This window comes from Mycteria americana, chromosome 1, assembly GCF_035582795.1.
Source record: "Mycteria americana isolate JAX WOST 10 ecotype Jacksonville Zoo and Gardens chromosome 1, USCA_MyAme_1.0, whole genome shotgun sequence".
NCBI lineage: Eukaryota > Metazoa > Chordata > Aves > Ciconiiformes > Ciconiidae > Mycteria > Mycteria americana.
In genome coordinates this window covers 23,867,156-23,890,711 of record NC_134365.1, presented here as the reverse complement: position 1 = coordinate 23,890,711, position 23,556 = coordinate 23,867,156, and the positions used below count along the sequence as shown (strand labels likewise).

Below are 23,556 nucleotides of genomic sequence, written 5' to 3'. Positions count from 1 at the left end.
AGGTAAGCAAGAAATCCTGCCTAAGCACTTTGTGCATGAACAATATCTCTTGCTGGTAAGAAACAGTGAATGTGCAAAACAGAAAAAAATTATCAGTTTGAGCCACAGTTAGTCCCTGCATAAGGGAGGATCAATACAACAATTTGTAACTATCAAGAGCTGGAGCCTTTAAATGCCAGCTGGCTTAGCAGAAACCTTCCCACAGTGGCTGTATGTCAATATAAGGGTAATTTCCTAGCACCTTTAGTTGTTTTTCTCCAACATGATAAGCAGTGAACTCTAATATCCCGAGGCTTTCTCTTCAGATCTCTGGGTAGAAACTTGGAAGAACCATGGCAGAGACTGCACTAAGTAAGCCTTTCAAGTTTGCAGTCTGGCCTGTGCTGAGGAGCCTGACTGCCCTGTAGCTGCATATCCTGCACACAGATGATGACTTGAGGTTCCATACGTCATTTTCACTTTCCTTTAAAATGCATAGTAATTACCTCCAAAAAGTGGGACAGAGCTACCATAAATGGCCATATTATGAGTTGTGACTTAATGCTACCTAGGGATATATTTATAAAATGTGATTACGTGTGGCAGGGCAACAGCGCCAATACATTTTTGTCTCTCAACTCGGAATCAAGCTATATTGGAGCAAAGCCAGGGTAGTCCTAGAGTGGCTGCAGGGCCAAACAGGAAAATCAAACGTTGATCCAGCTGGAGCTCAGTGAGCAATCATGTGTCTTCCATGATTATATCTGTTTGCTTAGCCTTACAGTCAAAGGAAAGCAATCTGCTATTGAAGTCTCCATAAGACACAACATACAGAATTGTGTATTTCTTGTTATTTTAAAGAGTTTGATGAGTATATGTATAGCAAACCTTGAAAGCAAAGAAATTCTAAGGAGGCAGCAGGATACAGTGCATGGATGATATATAGCCGCTTCCTTTCCACCGAGTCTGTACAAACTGCCACCTTTGCCTGCCACAAGCAAACACAAACTCCCTCACCTTTCCCTGAAAAACATATCGCTCCCAGGGGAATATTCATTTAGTGAATGTCAAGGACTATCTCTTACTGTGCTGTTCTTCTGCTCCTGCAGATAAACACATGTGACAGAGAGCATGTCTGTAAACTCAGGATGTTCTGAATTCCCCAGACAGGTCGGGTAACCACTACGTTACTGCGATGCTTTCCACACTCTTAGAAACGGTCTTTCTCTACAGAGCAAGCGCAACACCTAAACTTGAAGCCACATCTAAGTGATTAGATGATAGTCATAATAAAAATAAGTAATTGTAATTGCAAATGTCTTTGCTATCTGTTTGCTTGCCAACTGACCTTGATTTTGTTTTAACTTTTTTTTTAGCAGTTTTTTTAAATTCTTAGGGTGTCTACTTTTTTACAGTTGGTTTCCAGTATGGTTGATTAATGCTCATATTCCAGACACACTAAAATAATCAGTAAATTTTCTATTGACTACACTACAGTTGGAACTTTATAAACATAATATTTCTGCATTTTCCTGGTTAGCTGATGGATTTTCCTTTTTCATCTAAATAATCAACAGGTAACATTTATTACCCACTTTTCAAGAAATATTTCAGTCAACTCCATGACATTGTTCCATTTCAGAATGTGAAATAAAAAGGGTGAGCTAATTTAACAAAGTAGTTAAATACTCATAAATTCAGAGCATTCAGGTTGACTCAGTGGTTTTTAATGCTTCCAGGCACTGACAACATCTGGACAGTAATAATCAATACTAATTTCTATCTGTTGTGATATTTGCATGTTATTCTACTTTTAGGACAAGATTACAGATTAAAGATGAAAAGCTGATTGCAATCATCTTTTAAGAACCTTTTTTAAACACTTGAATAGATCAGAGTTTCTACTTCTTTATTGTTGGTTATATTGGTAAATTCTAATTACATATGTCTTTAGCAATTTTGAATCCTTATTTGCCTTAAGTTAAAACATGTGGGAAAAGTTACAAGGAGATATGTAGATAGCATAGACCTAGAATTGCAAATGCAAAAAATTACTGTAGGAACAGAGACATAGCAAAACTATTGCTTGAAAAACTGCAACATTTTGGGGTTTTGCAAGAATGGACTAATTAGTCACTCCCATTTCTGTGAAAATTCTTTTAATCAGGGTGCTACCTAATCAAGCTATGTTTCACACATTGCAAGGATGTTATAACAATATGTTGAAAGATATTCATTTTATGATAGCATAACATCTAACTTTTCATTGCTCATTGAAAGAAAATAAAAGTGATTGATAGAATAATCAGCCATCATTATTAAATGAAAACTCATTTTTTTGCCTAAACCTAAATTTTCTCCTTTATATTAAAACTGTGGTAATATGTTGATAGTTTCTTACTCTAACCAAAGTTGGTTGGTTTTGGTTTAGCTTGGTTTTTTTTCTTATTGGACAATGATAAAAAATGCTTATTAGAAAAAAAGATGTTGATGATAGGTCTTTCTTTGTGTATGGTGTGCAATAAAAAAACCTCCAACAAATGCACAAATTTTATCCTGTACTGCACTAAGATTTCTTGTATCACTGCTGGCTGGGTAGAAATATGGAGTCATACATTTATAGCTGCTTCGATTCTGCTTTCACTAGAATAAAAATACAATAAAAATTACAACTTCATATAAACTAATAGCCACTTTGTGCTACTAATATAGGATATTGAGAGTCCATTTGGATAGGACTTCTAGGAAGTCTTGCATTGTTATCTGCACAATGACTCAAATGCAAAAAGGCTGAAGAATATCCTCACAGTCATGCCCTATACATGTTTAAGGCATGCTTCTGGGACATGGCTTCAGTCTCCTTTGGATTAAAGGCTTAGGAGTCAGTTACGTTATTTCTTTAGTGAACATCCGAATCCCCGACTAATATTGGGGGAAAGATCAAGCTCCAGTGTTTCTACCGTGTTCATCTCAAAGCAGGTTAGCACTGCTGTATTAAATATTTCTAATTCCCTTCTGGAATTATTCAGAGGCATAAACTTCTTCCCCTTCACTTAGCATAGAAGGGTTGTACCACACCCTTTTACCCTCCAGCTGAACTCCTAAAATTTAGGCAAGTCATCATCAAAGTTAATCATGCTGGATCATAAGCCTCACCCATTGTAATTGCTGGGTCTAAAGAGGAAGCTATGATTGGTGTGTAAATTTTGCTACAGTAGTTAAAAACACATCCAAATTTTCACACTCTGAAAAGTAGCTGGGTATCCTCTCATAATCTTACCTTTACATAAATAGCTCAACTACCAGCAAATAAAATTGTATTCAAATAGAGTACCAGTCAAACTGATAATTTGTTAATACAGCTGTAAGTAATAGAGAGAAGCACCAGTTTCAAATCCATCTGACTGTGTAGGCTCCAATGACTTGGCTTAAAAGAGTTTAGGCTTCCAAGTGTAACTAATAATAAAGAGTATTCTGTATTTCCTATATTCCAAACTAATTTTTATTAAATGCTAATGTAATTAGAAAAGTCAATAACCTAAAGAAATTGTCACAAATTTAAAAATGTTAATATGGAAGCTTCGCTAATGCATCATCACTTTGAAAGTATGCTATGCATAGAATCCACAGAATTGCAACTAAAATCTTTACTGCAAATTATTTTACCTTTAATTATCAAATGTTCACTTTTGATGATAGAGATAACAGGACAATTGAGAGAAACAGCCTCTCTATTTAAAATAGAACGCCTCAGGAATTTGTGCATGAAATCCATTTTATTTCAGGCTTACAAGGGAGAGATTTGGCTAAGACTATGGCGAGCAACATTTTGGGTGCAATCTGTTCAGCATAAAACATAACCTGCTGTGTGGCCAAAATTATTGGATACCTTAATCCTCAAGAATAACAGCAAATGCTTCCTCTGCTGGAGTAAATTAAAGAAGCTTCTAAGATAAATTATCTTCCACATATTTAATATTTCATACTATTAGCAATGCTTTAACCAGTATTTGAGAAAATCTCTCTGACTCATAGCTGCTTGCAGAAAAACATACAGAAGTAGATGAGTTGCTATGGTGCCTAAATGCTAATGGACAGGCTCACTCTCTGGTAGCCTTTAGAGGTATCAGCCTTTCCCATCAGCTACATGGAGAACTAGACACTTTAAACTTCACCAGCTACTGAAACCTTTTTGCCTCTGAGGGATGAACTGAATCCCATCACTTTCCTCTTGGATGTCTTGCTTCGTTTGCTTGGATTCTCCCTGGTTTTGCTTAAGATCACATCTGGTAGCAAGGTCTAACATGTCTAACTTGCTCTTGAATCCAGTACTGCTTTGACTATAGATCAGAACTTGATTGATTACTGCTGAATACAACATCTCCCTAGAGCAGAAAAACTAGTGTTGTCTGATGATGTCGGCAATGTCTGTTAATTATGAATTTATTCTGTCCTCACTGTAATTCCTGCCCTACAGTATTAAGTCTACCTGATTTCACTGTCATTCCCTTTAACATAAAGAAATGGTTATTTTCCTCCTTATACGAGAATCTAAGATGTGTCAAGATAATTTCACTAACAGTGACGTCCCTGAAGAATTGCTCTATTTTTTGAGTTTGTCAATCAGCCATTACCAGTTAGATCACTTTTTACATGAATGAACTATAAATGTAGCTTATTTATACTACCAAATACTCTTAATAAAATCCTTGTTGCTTTTTTTCCCCTTGATATTCTCTCTAATGTGTCTATTTCATTTTGTAAGTAAAAGTTGTAGGAAAATGAAAAAGGCTCATATTATTTTGTTACAGAGGTACTAAAGCAATTAATTTCCCCTCATGACTGTCCTGCTGGCTTGCAGAACTGTTATCTTACCAAACGGGTCATAAATTGACATATGGTAAAATGAATAACTTGTATAAACATTCTTACTTGATTTGATAGATTTAAGAGGAGATTTTAGATTTAAACGTTTAAGTTAAGAAGCTTGTCCAGGTATTCTTTTCCTCAAAACATGTGGCACACCTTCTTCCTGTTAATAAAGGTAATAAGGATATCTGAAGGGCTTAATAATGCCGCAGAATTGCAGCTGTGATCTTTCTTACACCGACTAAAAGGTAAAAAATTACATGCATTATGGATCCAGTTTCTTTGCACTCAGATACCTTTTCACTCGGAATGGCAAGGGTTAGTCTGTACTACTCTTCACTATTGCTTGAGTTTTGCACTTGAGCATATTAGAAAACTGTACTCTAATATATCTGAATATCCTCACCTATCAGGAGATGCAAATCAATTTTCACGGGTAATGAGGGTAAATCCTTTACCACCTTCCTTTACATATTAATTATCAAAATACCTTATGAATTAGACCTTGTTCCTCAAAACAGAAAATTGACCTCAGTCACATTCTACATCATGAATTTTCTATGTGGAGCATATATACTGCTCAATTAATCAGTACTCAAGATCTGTACATAAGCAAGAACATGGCTATAAATTGCACTTACTTTTAAGTTCTACCTTCTCATTTCACACCCAGCATTTTCATAATCTCTTATTTTAATCACATGGATTCCTGAGGTACCTAAGAATCACAGCAGCTCCAAGCTTTGCCTGCTGCACGTGCTTACATTATAACTATATTTTTCTTAAACCCATTAACAGTGATTCAGACCACTGTGCAATTTTAGTTTCTTGTATAGCCACCTGTATTAATTCCATTAAAATAATTAGCATGCCAAAGCAGAACTTATTTGAAATCATCCCCTGCTCATCCCTGATAATAAATTAACGGAGGTAACAACCCCTTTCTTAATTTAACATAAAGGTATGGGAAACTAGACATCAGGATTCTTTATTACAAATGGTCTGCCATAGGCCCAGTGTATTCACAAACCAAATTAGACACCTCTGAAACCATGACAAAAGTACATGAAAAGAATGGACTATTTTGAATTCTGGGAATCTATGTTAGTTTAAGCTTTAGCCATTTTTTCAAACGTTCTTCTGTACCACCAAGATTTTAAAAAAATTACATGGAATTATGTCATGTGATTAACTTATGACAGAGCAAACATCACAGATCTTAATAAAACTGCAGCAGACATTCCCACTTCCACTCCTACTTCTGCAGCTGAAAGCAATATCTTTATTTCTTCAGGAGAGTACAGCGCAGTGAAACTAGAGTTGTAGCAACTCTACACAGTGAATCCTAGCAAGGTCAGCAGAGTTCAGCCCTTCCCAACTCCTTGTTAATCTTGTTTGTCCCTATCTGATCTACTCATCTGCTCTTATCTCCCCTTATACTTAGACAGTTTTTAACCCTATCAGAATATGGTACCAGTGGCATCGTATGATGCTAAATGTTTCTGACAGTGCAAACCCCTAAATTATGAACTGACAATAAGAACTCATAACTTTAAAAATCACAGATGTGCCTAACTTGAACCACTTCAAAAAGGTTTTTTTCTCTATTGGTAGTCGTAGACTTGAGAGTTGGATTTTAAAAAATCTGACTTAGGACCATAGTTCCAGCACATTTTAAGTGGGACATTTAGTTATATTGTACTTAATGCCTTAAAAAATGTCAAAACTTATCAGCCTCAAAGGGCACCATTTTAAAGCTTCTGTTTTAATGATAAATAATGATTTGAGAATGCAAATTTTGTACTCAGTGAAAGAATAGAGAGGTGTCAGCTTTCTTCAAGAAAACATTTAAAACAGTCTGAGCTGAATATTAAGTCAGGAGAGTTTTGCACAGATTGATGTCTTAGCAACTTCAAAAAATAGCAGGAGAAGATGAATTTTGTAAAGGGCTGATTCCACAATAATGATTCTCTGGAGGGTTCAAAATTCTCCATGAGTAACTTACTTCATTCTTCATTTTTTTAAAAACTGTCCTCTATAGATACTGCTTTCTCAGAACAAAATATTACAATGTAGAGTGATCATTAATTTTTAGTTTACAAGTGTCGACACCTTATTTTGAGTTTGCCTGCTAATTTCTGTTCTTATGTCCTCGTTCTCTGGTATCATTCTGCCCTTTCAGGATGAAATTTTTCATGTTTGTTTTTTAAATGGGGCTGATGCTGCATGCATGTATGTCTGTGTGTGTAGCCAAAATTAATCTTTTCTCAAAGATATTTAATTAACATATGTAAAAACCAAATAACAGCAAGGCTTACTGGTCCACTCAGACTATGAAATTAGTTCCAGAAGAATAGAGTAAAGGTACCGTGTTCATTTCATATTGTAAAGCAAGGGTAAGTGATATACTTTTCTTTCTTTCAAGTCCAGCTAAGGTTATAGTATCACAGCATGGCTGAGGTGGGAAGGGACCTCTGGAGATCACCTAGTCCAACCCCTCTGCTTAGAGCAGGCTCAGCTAGAGCAGGTTGCCTGCGTCCAGCTGGGTTTTGAACATCGCCAAGGATGGAGACTCCACAACCTTTCCAGGCAACCTGTTTGAGTGTTATTGTAGATTTGTCACAAAATCCCAGCAAGCAACATAGTTGCTTTACTTTGTCCCAGAGAAGACCAGAGAAAAGGCTGCACAGTCAGACTCAGAATTTATTTCCTGAGTCTTCTCTTCACCAGGAAGGGGAAGTGATGTTGCAGTGACCTCCAGCAGAAGCAGACAACATTCATCTAAGCATTGACGGCAGAGGGGAGTCAGTGCTTCCACCTGTTCTCTGCTCCCTTCTCGCTTACCCCTGCTCACCTAAAAAAATGTCAGAGTAGCAAGTATCCCTGTTCACCCACACGATAAGTAGCCCACAAAAGCAAATAAGATGTCCGTTTGCATGTATGGGAGTATAGGTCAAGTTCTGCCCTTGCCTTTAAGATTAAGTGAAAGACTCATATTGTAAATTCTGTAAATATATTGTATTATAGTGTGTGATGTTTTATTGATATTTATCCCTGGAACTACTACAGTGTGTTAATGTAAATATAAATATAAATATAAATATAAATATAAATATAAATATAAATATAAATACAGAACTAAATGTAGGCAAAAAACAGCTACCCTATCCTAGCTATAAATCTATATATAGAGAAAGAGTAAACTTCCTTCTATATGAAATGTTTTATGTACAATATAAGCAATGATCTTTACCTTTGGAATTTAACTATTAATTTTGATCTTCACGTTTGTAGTGGGACAACTGGGGAGGGGGGCACTGATCAGTCCTATCACTTTGTATTTTATTCCCACCTAGGAAATAGCACTGTATCCATATTGTCATCCTTTTTTTGCTTTGTCCGGAAGGAAGTACAAAGATAAATCTTTTTCTTAAAAACAGAAACAAAACAATACAAAACCACCTTTGAAACACCTCCATCCACCACAAATGCATGCTCAAGTCCTGTTTCTGTTAAATGATGAGCACTTATGTTGAATTCAGCAGAGCTCTTCTCACAAAACACTCAGCACATGCCAGGGTAAAAACTTTTAGAAAACATCTGCTTATTTCATAGACAGAATAATGAAGTTAAATAGAGTGAGAACACTAGAGCAATGTGATGGGAGAACATAATGAATCATGCCACAATTACACTATTGCGCATATCGCCATTTATAAACCTAATTAACAGAAAAACTATTCGGTTTATGTAACTTTAAATATGAAACACCGGTTTCACATAAATATCTCTGTTTGGATACAAAAACCAATAGGAAAAATCTTTCAAATGTGGCACCTTTATTAAAATAAGAATACCATAAAGTAACAACATTTGCTTTTTGCCTGGGAAAAACAAAGGTAAGTAAGTAGGAGCATGAAACTTCTGAAAGCTCTAAGTATTCTTTGATCAAATAGCCAGAAAAGGCTGGTTATTGTCTACTAGCAGTGACCACACAGGAAACTAAATATGCTGCATCTCAGCACACTGGCTTTATATTTTCCTGTTGTTTAAAAACTCTTTCGATGTACACAGCAATAGGCTGTACCAGTTACATGCTAGAGGTTTCTTTTCCTATGAAATTAAATTAATTATTAAACTGCACATTATAAATGAAAAGCAATTTTTTTAGACACCATACTTTGCTAACTGTTCTAAGAAAAACACGGACAATAGTAAAACAAGAGACTACACTCAGCAGTAACCCAAATCTCATGTACAAATAAATTTATTTATTCCTGTTACTAATAAAGAATTTCTATCCCCTTTAAAATCATGCTGAACTGGGAGATTTTCTGCATTTAGCATACAACTGGTAGAAGAATATCTAAGCAGAAACAAATGTCCTATCAATTATATCAGTACACTGTGCGCTGGTAGTTATGATCACCCTTCAGTCATGAAGGTGTCATGGAATATTACAACGATGAATCCTTCAGGGAAACAAATTTTCTTCATAATTTGTAAATAAAAATAAACAGAGTAAACAAAAATAAACACATTTCAGAGTGATTACTTGCAATCAAAAGCAAAGCAGTTACTCCAATAAACAGAAATATGAAAGTTTTCTTCCCCTTGCAAATACCCTCCATAAGGCAGACAGGTGTCCTCCATAACACAGGTCATACTTTGTGAGGTGAAACCCACTAAGACGAATGTGACAGCATATTAATTGGACTGGCACCCACTCATTAGTACCTTGGTTAAGAGGGATATACTGAATTAAGAGAGGTGAAAAGTTGGTTTAATATGCATAAGGGTAGAATCATGTGGGGAAACTGACATTGAATAAAAAGAAAAACTGCCTGTCTCAAAAATGCCAGTTACTTCTTGAGATTAGAAATTATTATCATCTTGAAGAGCAGAGGCTTAATTCTAAAACACTGGAAAAGTTGTTTAAGCAGAAGAAAAAATTTTTTTACTGTGAAGATGATCAAATACTGGAACTGATTGCTCAGAGAGAATTTTGGAGGATTTTCCATCCCTGTGTATATTTAAAGCCTGGCTGGACATGGTGCTAAGTAACGTGATCTGAGGAGGGGGTTGGAGTAGGTGATCTCCAGAGGCCCCTGCCAACTTCAGCAATGCTGTGATCCTGTGATTGTCAGGATAGAAAAAATGCTACCTTGAATGGCTGTGAAAGCCAGGGTTTTCCTTTCATGTATCAGTTCACTTTTAATATACTACACTACTAATGATTGAACCTAGGATGCACATCAAAATTGACACACAGCACTACTGTCAACTCCCAGCACAGGAGGTCTAGCAATCTATGTAAATATTCACCCCTGTAAACCAAGTCAGACACAGCGGCAGTGCTGTCCTGAGGAACAGGAATTTGGGATTAAGAGGAAAAGGCAAAGGGTTAAAGACTGTCCTCTGCTTATGCCTCCCAATGCATGACCAAAAAAAAGGAAATATTTGGGCATTTAACACACCCAAAAAATTGGTACACCAGTACATAATATGGACTAGCCTCGTACAGGGAACAGTTAACATATCCCATGGGACAGAAAGTTAACCTCACAGAAATGTTTCTATTTTTTTTCTTTTTTCTTTTTTTCTCCCTTTCAGTAAATCACTAGTTCAAAAACAGATACTTTTTCATTAGTGTCCAGAATGCTTTATCCCACTCTTTTATCTTCCCTTGTTGCAATAGAGTCAGCCAGAGAAATCATGACAGGTATTGATGAAATACAACAATCCAGAGAGAGAAAGGTTTTATATAAAATGTACAGCTTATCTTTTTATGTTAAACTTTCATGCTTACCAAATGAAAATAGATCACTTTCCTTGTGCTTTAACAACACAAACCCAGAAGAATATCTACTAGAAATGTAGGTAATTATCACTGCAAACCTTACAATATGCTGCCTACCTTTGTCATCATAACATTTCCCATTTGCCAGCAACATATTTTGCTCCAGGTTTTCTTTAAAATCACTAAACAATCATTTAAACTCCTTCTATCTTTATATTCCTGGAGACAGGGATTCCCTTTTCATGAAAATTGCAATGGAAGAAAAAAGTCTTAGAAGAGGAAAAAACTGTGAACTACAGCCAACATTCATATCAACCAAATGGTCTGGTATATTACCTAAAGCAAAAAAAGCTTCCACTCGTAAGCTAAATTCAAAATGACCTTGTGCTTTTTTTCAAAAAAGCTGGCAGCTGAGGTCATTGGAATAAATTGTGATAGACAGTGCTTCTCTCTGCATAGTTAGAAGGCATGTCTAGTATGTGAATTACCACCAAGTAGGGGAAAAAAACCCAACTAAAACACAGCAAAGAACATTGTTCCATTTCTTCGTAAAATAATGGTAAATATAGTCTGCAATAATTATGACTTTAATGAAATAATGTAGGTTTTCAGCAACTTTATTTCACCATCAAGTATGTTCTACCCTTTTCAATTCTACATTCATAAATAAATCCTGTTCTTTATTGGCCTCTACTGTTAACAGCGTAAGCATCTGTAACTACATTTCCCCGGCAGGCAGATCCCAGCTGCACAGAATATAATGTAGTGTTTTTTAAAAATATATATTGTAGTTGCGTTAAAGCTCACTAAATCACTGAGTCAAAAACAATGAAATGGAAAAGAAGCTGGAACTGCTAGTGAGTGTTTTAATTGATATTTAAATATGCCAACTGAAAGTAAACTCCTCGCTGTTCACTTTTGTAAAAAAATTGTTAACAGTAATTTCAGAAGGTGGCAATTTTCAAAAAGGTATTTTTTTCAATTCATTCTCTTGCAAACACATAAGCAACCTCTGTCAAAGGATTTTAATCTGTCAATAGGACCGCATGAGTCCTCAACTTGTTTCTATAATAGCAGCTTTTCACCGGAATATTTTGATCGACAGATTCTTATTTTTAACATCTACCTCTTTTGGGAGCAGCTTAATGTTAAGACAAAAAATACACTTGGGGTTTCAAAGCAGGTGGAAAAACTCACAGTTCTGATTAAATGAGAACTGCTTCTAATCCTGTTTTCCACTGTGCTTTAAAGTATCCTATATAAAGAAGAAAACACATCTTGTCACTTTGTCACTTCTGAAACATTTAAAGAAGAAAAAGTGGGGGGGAGGGAGGGGAGAGTACATGTAACTTACCATTAAAGTTTACTGCCCGGATATAGCTAAGTAGTTCTTTACCGTCAATTGTGCTCATCCTTGGGCATAGACCAATATATCCAGGACAGAGATCTTTATGCATGTTGTGTAGTGCATAGGCCATGGAATATACTGCATCAATGACAAACTGAACTTTTCCTTCTTGCTCATAGGCTGAATCTCTTGCAATTCTTTCTAAGCCTAAGGAAGAAAGAGAAAGAGTCAGTTTACTTCTGCTTGTGTGTGTGTGTATGTGCATGAGTATTTGCGTGCAAAAATTCACAGGAGAACATAAATAATTACAGTCAGATTGATAGGTAAATTTAGGACTCATCTATCCATCACCTAAATAAACAAGACAAGGAAAAATATGGCCATCTGGTTTTGCCTCTAATCATTGTACACTGTGCCAGGTATATAAACAGTATGTTGGGTTCTGGGCTGGGAAAGAGGACAGAACATTTCATTACAAGAAAAAGAAATATAGATATATGTATTTCTACAATCCAGTAGGAAAACTCTCTTTCCACCTTACTGACTTTCATTCAGCAGCTGTTTATTATTATTTATAGGACACTTCTACAGCAGCCTGCCATTCTGTTTCAGATAAATTTAAGGCTACCTTGATTTTTATCCCTGTCTATTGTTTGATAAACATTATTTAAACATGTCAGGGAAAAAAGCTGAATGCTTGCCAAGTGATGTGGCCATCTGTCTCCATATTGAAAAGTGCTTATTCTGAGACTTTTTTCCTGTGTTTACTAGTGAATTATGCTTCACATTGAGAACCGTGTACTGTCTGCTCTTTCCTACAGGGACATTTTTCCTTCAGAGGGAACACAGAGCAAATCAATACATTATGAAATTTTGATTCTGCGGGAATTGCCCACATTAATCATCTATGTCCAAATCCAAAGAACCTTTTACATTCATAGGTGATAGTACTAAGTGGAAAAGTTAAAAAATAAAGTTTAGGAAAATTATATTTTAAGTAGACAACCAACATGAAATCACATCCTATATAGGAATTCAGCCACTGATTTCAAAGGCTCAAAATCTTCATTTACAAGGGGAAAGAGGGCTTTGCAGATCTCGATGTGAAATCTGCCCTGCTGAAATCAACAGTCAAGTTCCCATTGACGCAGTGAACACAAGATTAAGTGCCTATGTTATCTACCAGATTAACAACTCATTCAGTTTGAAAACAGTCCATTCACATTTTTTAAAATTATTTAGAAATTAACTAAAAGTTTATGCACCATTTTTTTAATTTTAATATTCTACATCTTATTTTTTATGTTTCATTTTTATCTCTAAACACAGGCTTTTATCAGTTCAAGATATCAATTTTGCTGTATCCAGGTTCTTTAAAGTGCATTATTTATGCCTGAAAACACACTGTACGCAAGATCATTCTTTAGACAAAGTATGCAAGGCCATATGACATGAAAAAAACTAGGGACTCTACTCAGAAGCCTTTCTTCTGTTTGCCTGCTGCACTTCAGTGCCACCGTCTCACATTACAACAATAACATATGAATAAATTTGTAATCTGACAATCAGTAGTGTTTTGTGCTTTAAACATCCCTGAGCACTGGGAGCGATAGATAGCCTTGAAAAATCATGATGTGCTTTTATTTCTCCTCAGGGATTAGTTAAAAAAAGATAAAACCACTGCCTCTTGAAAAGGTATTAACCATTTGGAGAGGAAGGCATATGACTCATATTTGTGATTTGTTACAAGTAACTTCATAGACACTTTTCAAGTCATGCTATCTAATGATTAGCAAATAATTAGTAAATAGTGTGACTCTACTGCAAATAAACAGAAAAACTTTTCCTTGTACATGCTGAAAATTACACAATTAGTTGCAATGCATTTGGCAGAAATAAAAGATGATATGAAGGATAGAAGAGATGTGGCTTCATTAGATTGCAACTTTATTAACTTATATCACTTGGGAACTAGCTTCCAACAGTAAGTGATGGGTAATTCTCAGGATCCCTACCTTAATTGTTCCTGCCTCGTTCAGGACTGCCGGACAATAAGTGAACAACAGGGTTTACAGAACTCCTGCAGGCACACAGCAGTCAATAACCTGTATGTGCTCCCAAGAGCTTCCTCATCCTCTAAACAGGACGGTCAGGACAGGAGGAGTTTGAAGGACATATATCCATTTTAATTGCTAAGCCAAATGTAATTCCCCTCACACATCAGATGGATGGATGTGCGTGTTGAAGGGTGAGGGGCTGGTGAAAGACAGAAGGGAATAATTTTCTGTAATAAATGCTAAGTCATAAAACACTAAAAGTTACAAACACTTATGCAAGTGCATTGTACTAAGTGGTACAGACTGTTAAAGGGAAAAAAAATCAGTATTGCACTCCCCTATGTTATACTGTAGTTTAAACACACATAGGATTTGCATAAATTTCTTCCACAGCATTACATTTTACCTTTACTCTTCTCAGATATGTGATCATAAACTACTTTATCACATAAATTACAGAGAGAAAAAAAAATAGAATTTATTAGGACTGAATGTGTTTCCTTACATACAACAGGGTGATGAATACCACAGAATTATCAGTTTTAAACCTGTGAAACCCAGAAGGCAATGGACAAGAGTCTCTGTGCTTTGCAAAACTAAAAAAAACCCCAATAAATTGGATTATGTTCTCTTTCTTTTGAGGTTTCTTTTCATCTTCTCTTTCTAGAATTCTCAAAAATCTAAAACAATAATTTATAAAGATGACAAGAACTCATTACATTACACTGCCCTAAATAAATTTTAATGTATATCAGTAAAATGATGCATATTGTCTAAGCCATAAATATGGCCAGCTACTACAGAGATAATGTTACATGTTTGGAAGACATTATTATAATTTTTCTTCAGACTTCTATATCAAGTAATAACAGTTTCATTTATAGCTTGACTCTGAGCTCTACAAGGCATGTTTCTACACACACTGGTGACTTGAAAGAATATAATAATTTTAATCTCATAATAGAAATGTTTAATGCTTTCTTAATGATCACTTCAATTTCTCATCCTACAGAAAAATTGGTTAGGCTGTGTCTTTATCAAAAAGAATGAGATCTTCCCAATTCTTGAACCTGGGCACTTGATACCACCATGGTCTTACAGCGCGTCAAGAACTGAGACAAGAACTGGGCTCACACTGTCCTTCCCTATTCTGATCTCCAAACAAAGGAAACCCAGGGAAATGTGCCATGGTGCTTTCCAGAATGTCTTCCAATCCAGCTGTTGAGAAGTGCAAGCTTGTGGGGAATTTCAGCAAGATGTCAAGACTTTCCCCAACCAATGGAGAAAATACATAGACACAGGTGCTAATGATATCATCTTGGGCTAGAGAAGAGCTAGGAGAGGTGTAGCACTAGCCCAGGAAAAGTGTGAGCTGTTCCTGGCTCCTTCCATTTGAAATCTCTTTTGGGAACCTGAGAGTGAGCATAGGAATGATCCTATAAGAGCCTGTACATGTGAAAGAGTTGCTACAGCTACTCTTGCACTTCCTGAGCAAGAGTGACAAGCTGGACTGTTGCAGGAGGTATTGCCTCCTTCTAATCATTTCCACCTTTGTTCCTGTAGTTCCTGTGCTGCAGGAAAAATTGTGCATTCTGCTCAGGATGGTGGAACTCACCTATGACAGGGAAAGATAAGGAGCATAATGGTAGTAAGATAAGAGGTGGATTAGGTGGATTAAGGAGGTGTGCCTGGGGCTACTAGTCTGGGGGGGAAGGCAAAGCAGGTGACATTGCTAGTTCCCAGGTATGAACAGAGAATCAAGAGATTTCTGGGAACATAATGAAGGTACAACAATAAATCAAAATGTATCCTTATTTAAAACTTAATAACAGCATACAGTAAGTAAATCAAGATTAATGTAATACAGCTAAGATAATGAATTCATACATGTTTGTATCCTGTGGGATACAAACAACTATCTTAAACAAATAAAACTTAAGTTGCTGATCTCACCAACAGGAGACCAATCTGCCAGGTGATAAATGTTGCATAATTCATCTAAGTTTTAGAAACCATGTTCTTAATGATGATCTTCGAGCATATTTAGAAGTAACTTCTGCGCACATATAAGTCCATAGCAACAGGGAAACTTCGCAGCAGACTTCCTAGTTATTGTTTTCTTAAGAATATAAAAAATTATAAATAAGGCAAATGGATATACCTGTTTTGTAACTTGTGATATAGGGAAAAATATTTAGTTAATTTATTTAACGGCCCTGTTTCTGGAAATTGCTGGTTCACCTAACATTTCTGAGCAATCCCATTCCTGCTGTCTCACAAATCTTTCTACTTCCATTTAGCATTATTGAAAGCAATTTATGTAAAAGTGCAGCCTACGTTATCTCTTATGATTATTTCTATAGTTTCAAGAATCCATCCCATATATCTACTTAAAATCTTAATTTTTGCTACTTGAAGACCAAATGTTGAAGTAAAGGACCTTGTATACAACAGCTGGTTAGAGCTTCAGATTGGAACAATGTTGTGAGGGTGGAGGATTTGAGAAAGGTTTTGGGCACTGGACAGCTTTGGGAGACAGGAGTGGGGCTCCATAGTTTAGAGGAATAGAGATATCTGGTATGGGGATGCAGTGTGCATGGGAATAGGATCCTAATCTTGACAGAATAATCATTCCAAGGTTCCAAGCTTAGAAAAATAGTGCAGTCAGAGACAAGAAAGTAGGAACACATAACTAGAGCTCAATGTACGAAATAGCATGCTTCAAAGTGTTGTTTTGATTTCCTAATCTCTAGTCAATGGTGCTTTTTTTCCTCATCAACCTCCTTTATTATAATTTTTTCTTTGTTTTGGAACACAACTGGCCAGCTCACTTTTCATCTTTAGTTCAAATATTGTCTCAGTGTAAGCCTTCTTCCATTGTTTTGGGGTACTAATTCTCAAAAGCTTATCAAAATCAAAGTTAAAAACTCAGAAAACTTCCAACTTTCCTCTCTGAAAACTCTGAGGTGGAAATTATAGAAATGTTCTTTTTAAAAACTCTCATCTTTAGTTGTTGCAATGTGTCATAGTCTTTCACTTAATTAAAATGGAAATTACTTTTTCATCATCATCTGGTAGGGTTATATCTTTTATTTCACTAACCTAAAAATATTAATGTAATACTTGTGATTTTGCTGTGCAATTATTGATACATCTAGCAATGGACTAATATTCTATGTCTGCTTGAAAAACTGCTGACTACAGATTTCCATTTATACTATTTTAAGCCACTTATTTCTATGTGTGCTATTGCTTGATTTATGTATCTTACTGTTATGGTTGGTAATTTCGGTCAAAATCAGCATTTATCGGAGAAAAAAAAAAGCTTAAAAAAAACCACCCAGGACTTGCACATCTTGTCCTTCAGTTGGGGAACAGAAATATGAACAGTTGGCTTAGCAGTGACAGAAGTCCTACTGCAGCAGGGCCAGGAATCTCCTAACCGTGGATTTGTCACTGGCAAGGAAAGATCCCTTTCCGAGAGCTTGTATTCCTCCCTCCTTTCCACATTCCTATCCACTCTTCCATCTCTCTGTCCCCTCTCACATGTGCTGAGTGACAAATCAGCTCTTTTACGGACTGTGCTCTAAATAAGGAGAGAAATCTTCGTGGGGTAACGGTGGGAGGACAAGTAATGGGGGGGGGGGGGGAGAGAAAAATGACAATAAAAATTATTATGAAAATGATAACAGGCAAAATGGTTACTCATGAACAGCTTTTATTCTATTTGCTTCCCTTTACCTGCCTTTGTTATATATGCTTGTGCATAATTACTGCTTAAAGACAGTCGGTGCATCTGTGCAACTCTTGGGGTTTTTTTCCAAACTTCTGTTTTGACAAGTCTGGATCTGGGATATCTAGTAACATTTTTTCAGTTCACAGTTACAATTCACATTTTTTACTCATTGCTAAATTATTTATCCCCGTTACTTGGCTCACAAAACAATTTTACTTAAGCTGCACTTGAAAGCAAACAAAATCAAAGATAAATATTATTGTGTTGAGATTGATCTTTCTGTACATGCCAATCACAATCACAACTAAATCACAATAATTTGTAAGCAGGCTCCCACTACTCTTCAGCTCAGGCCTGATAGTCCTCTATTTGTCAGAACTGGTTAGAACTTCCCATCTTTGCAGCAACAGTTTTTTCCTCAGAAAGCTGACATCTGTAACTGTAAGCCATTTCAGCAGTCTCAGCAGGAAGCATCGGGAGCATATGTTACTCCCATTGAAGTCTTCCGATTATTCAGCTATTTTCCTCACACATTATAGAGTTTGCTCTCTCTGAACAAATGATGCGGTAGAGATCATCATCTTCTGTTACTCAAACTTAAGGGGATGATATACTTTTATAGTGGGGGAGTTGAGTTTTCTAATAGCTGCATGGTAACTGTGATGCTTGTTTTGTTCATGAGTTAGTTCGCAGAAAGCATCACAAAACCTGTGGCTCCTCTGTAATAGCATGGAGTCAGTTTAGGAAGCAATTCAGAGAGGAAGTTAAGGATTATATCCATTTTCTCAGCCATTCCAGAAAGAAAATTGAGAATGTAGAAGCAATGATAATGAAATGAAGCAGTTTGACTATCTACTCTTCTCCAACAACTGACAGATGTAGTTTTGTGGTTTAATGAACTGGCACTTGACATAATTTTTCTGGGGTTATGCCTCTTTATGCCAATTCACACACAAAAAAAAAAAAAAAAAAAAAAAGAAAAAGAAAAAAAGAAAAAGAAAAACAAGCCAGCAAGACCAATTAGCAAAAGTCTGAGAAAGAAACAGTTTTTCAATCCCTAGAATAATGTGGAGATTTTAAAATACTTCCTACCCGGAACTGGGCTGAAATCTCACATTTTTAAAACACTTTTCAAACAGAAAATAGCAAAAAGAACATTTCACATAAATGAATATGTTTCAATAATCTTCACTTTAACATCACCATAAATGAGAAACTAGTTTTTTGTTTGCCTGTTTCTTTAAATGAAGTACCTTAAAAATTCTATCCCTACCCACAAACATTTTTCATTGGAAATACCATAACATTTTTCCTGACCTTCACAGTAAATTGGAAATTTGTTTCAGCAAAACACTTCTAACAAATGCACAATAGTATATATCAAAGTGGAATTAAACCATTATTCTAGTCATAGAACATGGTTTTATTCTAGTCATGGGGTTTTTTGTTCCTACTACTATATGTGACATTTACTAGACTGTTTTCTCTTAGAAAAACAAACTGAAGTTGCATTGCTAATAGAAGATTCTTTTTTTCCTCATTTCTGTGCTTTAAGAGAGCCCCTAACAACAGTTGGAAAGTTGTTATCAGGGTAAAAACTTTCCCTTTCCTAGTTAATGCCTTCACGTTGCTTAATTATAGCTCCTTGAAACAGTGTATAGAGTTGGAGAACACAGGCATTCAGAACTCTCAAATATTTAAAACCTGAGTCTACTACATCTAAAGTGGCAGTATTGTGTAAAATACCATCTTGCTGAGCCAAGATTTGCTGTGATGTATATGTTAGGCTAAACAGTAGTGACTGCATTCAAATAACGAGGAGACACCGTTGGATATGGTTTCTGCCAACCACACTAAGAACTGCATCATGCGTTTAAAAGAAAAGATGTATCAAAAATACAGTGGCATAAGCAATATTTCTTTCAAGCATGTCCCTAGTCAGTATCAACAGAATTGCCCATGTAAGAATATATTATTTAGTGTGGACAAAACCTGAAGTGGGTATAACGTTTTAAAAAGTTATATGTCCTTGTTAGCAACAGAAATGCAGCTATGAAACTGCAGGCAGAGCATTATTACCAATGTTACTCCCAGAAGATTCTTGCCCTCTAAAAATGGTGCTCTGGCAGAGACCTGTTCACCTATACTGGTTCACTTTTTAGCTACAATACGTCTGACAACCTGAGAGCACATACCCACTGCAGAAATACCTGCAGAAAAAAGGAAGATACTGTAGAATTTTAAATAAAAGGGAGAGAGACTACTGCATTACTAAGCAAGGATCCACAGCAATTAATAAATCTGACATCACAATAGGTTTTGTTAGATTTCCTCCAGGTTTTATACCAGAGAGCAAATCACAGTCAAATTTTGCAAAGCTGTTTTTATAATTCATTCCACGCATTTTGCAGGTTTCCTAAATATTTACATAGTCATTTAAATATCACTTAAGTCCCCTCTTGCTTCTTCTGGTTTTGTTTCAGAAAAGACAATGAAGTCAGAGATTCACATCTCAGTTTTGCTTGAGTCCTATACTTCCGCAAATTTTGTACCATATATCATTTAGAAAGTACCATATCTTGCATTCCTCTATAGTTCTAGTTTTAGTATGTATTAAAGTAATGCAGTTGATTTGATTCTATCTTACTCTGGTATTGCATTTTTTTAACCCTCTAATTATATCTAGTCTTCTTTACTTATAAAAATAAGTATCTAATGCAGAAGTAAGTTCAATTTATATATTTGTCAGAATTAAGATTTTATTTTACATATCACTATATAGTAACAAACCAAATTCAGTTTCAAATGTAAAACCATGAGTTTTACCATTAATTACCATTCCCTAAATTCTACAAAAATAGGGAATTTCAACTGCAAAAGTTGTCAGTTTGATTGGTGAATGAGGAATGTTATTTTACTGATTTGTGACCAAATCAAAATGGTACAGGAAAAAATGTTTTATGCTATAAGAGGTGTGTTTGTCATAATTAAACCCTGTCAAAAGTTTTATTTGAGCTTTCTGAACAAAATAACATGAAGGTAACAGAGAACACTTGGTTACTGTTTGCTAACACAGAGATCTAAGGACTACTTGATCAAAGACATTTTAAATGTTCAAACTTTAACTCTCAAAGTTAGGTCAACCTTTTTGACTCTATCTTGAATTTCTGTACCCATAAATATAAATGTTTTCATTAATAATAGCAGATAAAAGAACGCAATAACATGGAAGCATTTGTCAGTCTCCATCCTACTTCAACTTCTACAAAGTCTATGAAAATTTGCCACAGCTGTGTATCCTGTTCATTTCATAAGTGGGATCCAAAGACATGCGAAGCAATTCAGTCCTGCACCCCAGTATCCTAGCACACTCCTTTAGATATGTATGATAAGCAAGAACACAAGATTTTGGAGAAAACCCACATTTCTTTATCTCTTAGAATAGTGTCAGTATACAGGTGAGTGTTAGCATGAATAGACAACCAAATATTTTGCTGAATTTCTCAAGTTTAAAACAAATTAAAAAAGGGGCCATCTTTTCAGATCTGAAGGTAAGTATGTAGACAGAACCTACATTTTCTAACAGATTACCCAAGAGTAATTTCTAACTATGGGAAGAAATTGCTAGTGTACTAATCCAAGCACATAGGTGGAAATAACTGATATCACTCTAAAACCCCATAGGCTGCAAGCACTTCTAATGCAGACTTCAGTGTATAACTACAAAGCCTATAGCAATGGCTATGAGCAAGAGAAAAGATTCAGTACAAGCAATTGAATTTATTAATTGTCTGTTAGCTTTTAATCTCAGAGAACCTTCAGCGCATAGCAACAGTATGTAAAAAAATCCTTTCCTCTGCTTATTGACTGTGGGAGTTTTTAAGTTTAAGCTTCAGACCACACACTGTAGGGACTTTTGTCCTCAGGAGAATTATTTTTAGTTACAAACTTGATTGAGATCCTGCTTAAGAAATGCCTTTCTCGCAGTTGGAAAGCATTTGTTGGAAGTACAAACAGACACAGAAGTATCCAAGCACATCACTTTCTTAAATATTTGTGGCCACTATTTGGTATGACTCTATTTGGATACTAAAGAGTTAAGTTACAGCAAGACTTCACCAAAAATATTGCAACATCTGAACTAGTCATATTAATGACTACTAACCAGAGGTTTAAGCATTTTCCTTTAGTTTGATGAGAAGCTCCACAAAAGCAGACTAATTTAGGCTGTGAAGAGTCAGCTGTTTACCAAAGAAAAGACAAGTATCAGTTTGAGATGTTATTATGCCCCTTTCATCACCTATAGATACTTGTTACTAAACCTTCTGTAGGAATTTAAGGCCTCTTCAGCTGAGCCGACGGAAAGAGCTTTACGTAGGAGCCCCTTCTCTGATACCAGAGAGTTGGGCTGAATTATGTGCTCCTGCAGCAAATGAGGGCCATGTCTGATGGATGTCTGCTCTGGCTTGGCTTGAAGTCTGCAAGCTAAGGGGCAGCAACATCCCATCAGGGTGATTTCTGCAATGAATATTTGATAGCTTGTTTATGCAGAGAATTTAAATATAGATTTGGAATGTACTGTAAATTCCCAATCAGACTAAGTGTTTTGACACCATGATTTCACATCAAGTATTGAATAACTCTGGTTGCTCCTGAAAGGGAGCTTTCATCAGCTTGTGGTATTTCCTTGCAGTTAGTTGCTTGAGGAGGATGCATCTCATGCAGCTTTAGTGATTTAAAAAAATGATGAGTCTTTTGCTAATCTTGAATTTAAACAGAGTTCAATGACCAAATATCCCTTTTGTCAAGCCTTGGATAAACTCACTGTGGTGTCCAGCCTTTCCATTGGAGAATGGTCTCTCATCCACTGTTTAGCTTCCCTGTCCCCACACACTACAGTCACTCCCAGGTGTCAGTTCCTTAACCCAAGACCTGAGATTCCCTCAGCCACCAGCCCACTCATCTCACCCCTCCTGCTCATCCTCAGTGGCCTGTATTCTTTTCCTTTGCTTACTCTATCATCATCCCAGTGTTCTTTCATCACATTTTGCTGCAGGTCTGTGTGACAGCTTTCCAGTCCTCAGATGAAGCCTATTGCTAGTATAAAACAGTATCTCACATACTGTTTACTGTTTAATCAGCTACTATGGGCATAGAGACTCAGATCCAGCAGAACAAAAAATCTGTTGTTATGTTTTCTTACAGTTGTTGCAAGGACTGACTATAGCTATTACAATTTGGATTAATTCACAGGGCTGCATGTTACTGCTAAGGAGACAATTATGCAAAACGATTTCAAGACAAATGCAATGAAAACCAATGTAAAATGAAAATAAATGTAATAATCAATCTTAAAATAATTTCACTATGAGTTACTACTGGGTCTGTATTCACAGTATCAAACTTCCAAGAGGAAGTTTTTGGAGATGGACAAGATAGAAGTGCTCATGACAGAGTTCATATGTGGAAATAGAGTGGGTTTTTTCAGGAAGAAACAGTGGGAGGATTTTTTCAACTGCAACTGAAAAGGAAGGGAAAGAAAGAATGCTTTTCATGGCAAAGGGACAACTACCAATTTAAGCATATAAAAGATCCAATAGTAACTTTTTACAATATTAAAAGCTCAAGAAAATGTTGCATTAACTTTTCCATTTGCCCTATCCACTGTCTCTTCCTGCTGTGTCCCATTTTAATGATCCCATCACACTGCAAGAAGTAGGGCATGATGAGGAAAAGAAATAGCTGATTTCACTTAGTGTAACCAGTA

General features: G+C 36.0%; 1 protein-coding gene across 1 annotated transcript in view; it reads right to left on the bottom strand.

Annotated features, from left to right (window-relative positions):
* The window catches only part of GRM8 (glutamate metabotropic receptor 8), a 340,486-nt gene that overhangs the window by 121,556 nt on the left and 195,374 nt on the right, over positions 1 to 23,556 (bottom strand). Inside the window, exon 6 of the mRNA XM_075491536.1 lies at positions 12,003 to 12,203. Within this exon, the coding sequence (XP_075347651.1) occupies positions 12,003 to 12,203 (201 nt within the window). The remainder of the gene's footprint in view (positions 1 to 12,002; positions 12,204 to 23,556) is intronic.